This window comes from Panthera tigris, chromosome A1 (genome assembly GCF_018350195.1).
Source record: "Panthera tigris isolate Pti1 chromosome A1, P.tigris_Pti1_mat1.1, whole genome shotgun sequence".
Taxonomy (NCBI): Eukaryota; Metazoa; Chordata; class Mammalia; order Carnivora; family Felidae; genus Panthera; species Panthera tigris.
The window spans coordinates 69,053,828-69,059,884 of record NC_056660.1 but is presented as its reverse complement, the minus strand read 5'-3'; the positions used below and the strand labels follow the sequence as shown (position 1 = coordinate 69,059,884).

The following is a 6,057-nucleotide window of genomic DNA, read 5'->3' as shown; positions in this document are numbered from 1 at the left end:
CAACAACTTTTTTTTTTTTTTTAATGGAATGCATTCTCTATTCCATTTCAAAAGTGAAACTCAGAATTGCGCCTAGTGTTCTGAAGGAGCCCTGAGCATTTTTGGTGCTCTGGTCACTTTCGTGAGGCAGTCTAGGACAAGCATTCTCGACCCTGGCTACACACGGGAATCATCGGGGAAGTTTTAGGTCCAACCTCTCAGAAATTCTGATATGACTGGTCTGGGGTTCTGCCTGGCTATCAAGATTTTGTAAAGGTTCCAGGTGATTCTGCTGAGCAGCTGATGTTGAGAGCTACAGATACAGATGCGGGGTCCTCTCTGTGTTATTCTGTTGACTCACACACTTATTCACTCAGCCTTTTTGCCTTGAATCCCTGCCAATTCCTCATCATGCACTTGAGGAAGTGACTAGTTGAACTTAGCAGCAGACTTTTACATTTATTCCTGATAAATGTCATCAATTTGATTTGGATCCATTGTTGCAAGGTCAAGTCACGTCCTTGAGCTTCATACTGACTGTCTGCTCTCTTTCTAGCTTTGAGTCTTTTACATGCTTCTGGTATCGTCATGTAAAACATGGATAAAATTATAGATCTTTGAAAGATCTCCTGAAAATCCTCTGGGAAATAAATGACAGCAGCTGCTTTTTAGGCAACTGGATATTCTTTCACAGTGAAGGACCAGATGCAAAAGATTTATGGTCACAGATAATAAAGAGTGTGGCGTTTATTCCTAGTATGAAATGTTCCCTACAGCTCCCTGAAGCTCTCTCTGGTGGCAGGGGCCAGCTGAAGCCACCATGCTGAGCTGCCAGGGTACAGCTGATGACATTTCCTGTGTGTGGCCTCCCCAACATTATTTAGGTCACCTGCCACATGGACCAGAGCTGCCACAGTGACACCTGCTCAAGACGCCCCAGCCTACGGGAAGATTTAAGACTGCATTCACACACATCTCACTGGCCAGACAACAAACTGTGAGTGGATTTCTCCAGAGTTGTAAGTTCTCTGACTCCATTACGAAAGCATCGTCTCACTTTGTAGGAATGATGAGGCAACAGAACATGGCAGAATGCAACCGAGCGTTTCCAGGTAGACTTTGGGAGGTAAAATAAGAAGTTAGATCCTGTGGAATCTTTTTTAATTTTGAAAAGTGGCATTTCTCTTACATTCACAGCCCCAACCTACAGTGTGGCCCTAAAGTGGGGTTTCCAACCTTTCTCCATTTTCAATGAGGCGGTTTCTCAACCCTGGCTCTGCTCTCCTCCCTGGGGCATCTTGGCAATGCCTCCCACCTCCTTCTAATGCAGGGTGAGAACGGCATGTGAATCATCCTAAAGCACACACATGAAGTCGGACACCAGAGCACGTTCATGTCACTACGCAGGAGAGCAGCCCCATGAACCTGTTCAACGGACACTTGCATCCCACTGTCTGGATCACCTGGGGCAAGAGCAGCTCATCGGCAGCTCCTTTAGGCCCCTGAGCCGTTAAATGCCCCGAGACCGCCTTAAAGTAAATTCCCACCTCCAGTGAGGATACAGTATACAATGGCTCCCACCTCTGCCTAAAACACAGAAAGTTTTTGCTATTTTCTCCTGGAGTTTTTCAAATGTATGTTTAGTAGAAGGTCAACTCCCTAAGAGTCTGCATAGAATGGTCTTAAAACAACAACAACAACCCTAATAATTTTCTGGAAAGGTTCTAATTTTACAGAAGGGTACACTGGATTTTGCATCCTATGGCACATGAGGTGTTTCCTGATTTCTTGCACCAGGTTAATGTTTTATTCAGTATTAAACGGACTTAATATTATTTTGAACCAATCTGTTCATGGACGTTTAGATCATTTACAATCTTTCAATTCTAACATGGCTATCTCTGTTGTACATCATTTCACATTATAAATGTATCCTTAAGGTACATTCCTAGATGCGGGATTCAAGGACAAGTGTGTGCGTGGTACGTAGGGTTCTACATTTTTCCAAGCACTTCCTCAACATAGTGTAACAGAATACTGAAAACTGCATGAGAGGTACAGATACTTCACAGACGACTATAAAGCAAGAGCCAGTGACTACCGTCAACTCCCCCTGGGAATCCCTCAGTACGCCCGTTCTTTAGAACCCTCGTTGGCTTTCCAGAAGTACCTACTATCTTTATTTTGTGATATTCACTGAATTATAAGAAAACATGCATTTTGAAGAATTATAAACCAAAGGGGGGGGAAATCCAGGATGAGATCTAAATATACATAGAATTTAACTGGGAAATTTTTTTCTTTTTAGTTTATTTATTTGGGAGACGGAGACAGAGAGAGAGAGAGAGAGAGTGCACGCACACAAGCAGGGGAGGGGCAGAGAGAGACACAGAATCTGAAGCAGGCTTCAGGCTCTGAGCTGTCAGTGCAGAGCCCGATACAGGGGCTTGAACTCACAAACGGTGAGATCATGACCTGAGCTGAAGTCATATGCTTAGCCACCCAGGTGCTCCTAACCGGGAAATCATTTTAAGGTTGGCTTATCTCAAGCCAGTTTCTTGCCTTTATCTTTGGCTGTGACAGCTGTTTAGAAGGCATGACAGAAAAATAACATTAGGGAGTCGGAGAAAGAGGAGGGTGTGGGGACAAAATGTAATATTTTTTATTTATTTGAAAAAAATTGTTTTAATCCTTATTTATTTTGGAGACAGAACGAGAGAGACAGAGCATGAGCCAAGGAGGGGCAGAGAGAGATAGAGACACAGAATCTGAAACAGGCTCCAGGCTCTGAGCTCCCCACCCAGAGCCCGGCACGGGGCTTGATCCCACGAACTGTGAGATCATGACCTGAGCCAAAACCAAGAGTCGGACACGTAACTGACTGAGCCACCCAGGTGCCCCAACCCCCCCCCCCCCCCCCGCCAAATATAACTGCTAAACGTAACTGCTGTACTCACCACAGGGCTAGTCGTTGTTCAGTCTCCTTGAGAAAACTTGTATGAAATTTGTGCAAAGGTTCAAAATTCGGGAATATGAGACTTTTCAAGGCTTCGGGCATGACATCCTCTTTGCTGACTGTGCTCTGAAACCACTGGAATAAAAAGAAGACACACTTAGAGGTGTAAAGTTGAATGAGGTGATCCTTCAGAGGTGATGTTGCGGCCCAGTGTGCCTGGCACCCCCAGGGCTTTACTGCTCGGTAGGCAGTGCTCAGCACCAGCGGGGGCTTCTGGGCCTTACTGCTTTTCCAGTCTTCAATTACACGGGGTGAGAGGCACCCATCTGTTACCAATCAGCCGTGGAGGCCAGGAGGAATCTCCGAAGTGGGCAGCTACTTCGAATCAAAACTTCCACTTTGGCCAACTCCCTGGTAACCACTGATTTAGACCACTGCACCCACTCTGGTTCAGTCCTTCTGGAACATCTATCGCTGTTGCCTTGTGAAAACGCTGAGCACCCATGAGGCTGCACCAGAGAGAGGGAGAGCCACGGCCTGTACATGCAGTCGCTCGCGAGGCAGGGCTATCCCACAATGTTTACTGAGCACCTTCTGGGGGGCGGGCAGGCACCATTCATGCCCCGGAGGTGCAGAAGCCCAGTGATTCCTACTGACCTCCAACGTTTAGTTCTTTCCCAGAATCCAGGCGCCATAAAGACATCTACAATGCTTTGAATTTGTTTCTCAGACTGAACAGGACTGATTAAAATAATTAAAGGTGGTCTCCTGTCAGGTTTGCTGACAGGGCTCGATTTATTATCAAGGATGAAACGAGGCTTCCATTCACCTCTGGGGTCTTCCTCAAGCAAAAGCAGCTACCTTGGATGACGGGCCAAACACAAACTGCTCTGCCCTGGTGCACGCACACAGCAAAATGCTCAACTTTCATTTTCTCCACTTCAGAAACTTCCTTCTTTTGCACTTAAAAATCACAATTATACAAATTTTTGTAGAGCATGTTCCAAATTAAATATTCTCTTACCGTCTAATTTCTATCACCCAGAAAACCAAATCCTTTTAATTGGAGTCAGAGAACCCAACATTTTAATTAGATCCAGCTTCTCTCTGAAAGCTGCATATGAGTGGAGGTAAATTATGTAATTGGATGCTTTAGGGGAAAGGCTACACATACCGAAGTGATGACCTCAAGATCCTTCAGATAAGTTCTCTCGGTAGTGGAGACTTCCTTAGCGATGAAGTATGCCTTGTCAGTCGGGAATCTCTGCAAAAGTGATACATTACTAATTCATGATGTTTTATTAACTGGGCTACAGACTAAATCAACTCTTATTTGTCCCCTTTTTTGTGCGAGGAACTAGCAGAAGAAAATGGAGGTTTCCTTCCACATAAACATTACCCTCAGTAAAAGGCCTCCAGTGAGCATGTAGCCACCGCGGAGAACAATTCATTCAAAATTGGGCATCGGAAAACCTAATCAACTAGTAAAATATGCAGTCTTCCAGGAACTAAAAGCAACAGAAACCACAGCGGCCTTTGTCCTGGGTGCCGGGAGCTGGTGGTGTTGGGTGTTCAGGAAACAGAAGCTACAGTGTTTGTGGGAATATGTAGGGTGGCCAATCTGAGGGGACAAAGTGAAAGCAGCTGGTGACAGACACTATTGGGACTCGATTCTCCGGAGTCTGTCACTTAGGTGAGCAGGCACCTCTCGACAGTGGGCCAGTCAGGGGTTTTGCTTTCTCTTTCAACAGTGAGACGCAATCCCTTGTCGCTAGCGATCTCGCTTGCTTCCACAAGAGTCCACCTGACGCCACCTTTGGGGACACACATGACAACACTGAACGTGGAGACTCGAACGGACCCTTGTGTGCCCATGTTTCCGGCAACGGGATTTGGGTAAACAACCCAACCATCCATCACCAGAGGTACGTGAACACAATGTCCTCGACCCATACGGTGGGGTATCATTCTACCTTAAAAAGGAAACGGACACGCGCTACAACATGGATGAATCCTGACGACATTTCGCCAAGTGAAAGAAGCCAGACACAAAAGGACAAATATTGTATGATTCCTCCCGTACGAGGTACCTAAGCGGTCAAATCCATAGATGCAGAAAGTAGAAAGGAGGTTGCCAGGGGCTGGGGAAGGGGGAGGGAGATTTAGTGTTTAATGGGGGCGGTTTCAGTCTGGAACAACGAAAGAGTTCTGGAAACGGACGATGATGACGGTTAGACAACACTGTGAATGTACTTAGCGTCACTGAGCAGCACGCTTAAAAATGGTTAAAATGGCAAATGTTTACTACTGCCGTTAAAAAAGAAAAAAGTAACGCGCGCATGCACGCAGGTCCCCACACCTTTCTCCGGCCTTCCTCCTCGTCGTCGGTGCGTGGGCACACCTGGTCGTTCAGCAGCGGGCTGACCAAGGGAGAGGCCTGCTTGGTGTCAGGGCTCAGGTTGGGAGACAGGATCACGTTGGTGGGCGCGGCTCCTCCCTGCGAGTTGATGGACAGCTCTGAAAGGTGAGGGCTACCAGTCAGGGAGCCTATTTGGGGATGAGAAGTATTAAAGAAAAAGAAAAAGTAATTCCTTCTGGGACCGGATTTCTACTTACAATTCCCCCCCCCCCCCGTATCAAATCTTTAGAACCTAACGTGCTTGACTATTTTCTAGATTTCCTGTGAGTTGCAGCTGCCTTAATACTAAAGATACCATAGTATGAATGATTCAATGGAGCCAGAATCACGCAATTAATGGTAAGACAGAGAACTCCGTTTAGGGGGTAGTAATAGTAGTTGAGGAGCACAGTGTATCCCCCCAAATACGATCTTCATCTCCTAACTTCTGCCTTAGCTTCTAAGAATTGCTCGAGAAAGACAGTGTCTATACCACCAGGAGACGTGAGAAAGGACTAGAAAACAGAGCTATACTAAAAGGAAACTAAATGGCTGATGCACCCAGGACAGACTACACCTTATAACAACCACGGCTAAGTAAAGGACACAAGCAGCTAACTCCCCATTCTACAAAGAACAGAAGCAAGCTTATTATACCTGGTGGCGGGCCTTCCATGTCTCTCTCACTGTTTGGGACAGAAACACTAGCATCACATTTACATGC

General features: G+C 46.1%; 1 protein-coding gene across 3 annotated transcripts in view; it reads right to left on the bottom strand.

Annotated features, from left to right (window-relative positions):
* The window catches only part of FARP1 (FERM, ARH/RhoGEF and pleckstrin domain protein 1), a 296,010-nt gene that overhangs the window by 38,378 nt on the left and 251,575 nt on the right, over window positions 1-6,057 (bottom strand). For 2 of the 3 annotated variants that reach the window (XM_042979513.1, XM_042979509.1), the window contains exons 14-16: window positions 5,295-5,482; window positions 4,110-4,199; window positions 2,937-3,070 (exon numbers count right to left, since the gene is read on the bottom strand). In XM_042979513.1, coding sequence (XP_042835447.1) covers window positions 2,937-3,070; window positions 4,110-4,199; window positions 5,295-5,482 — 412 coding nt within the window. The remainder of the gene's footprint in view (window positions 1-2,936; window positions 3,071-4,109; window positions 4,200-5,294; window positions 5,483-6,057) is intronic. The other variant, XM_042979519.1, reaches the window with a different exon arrangement.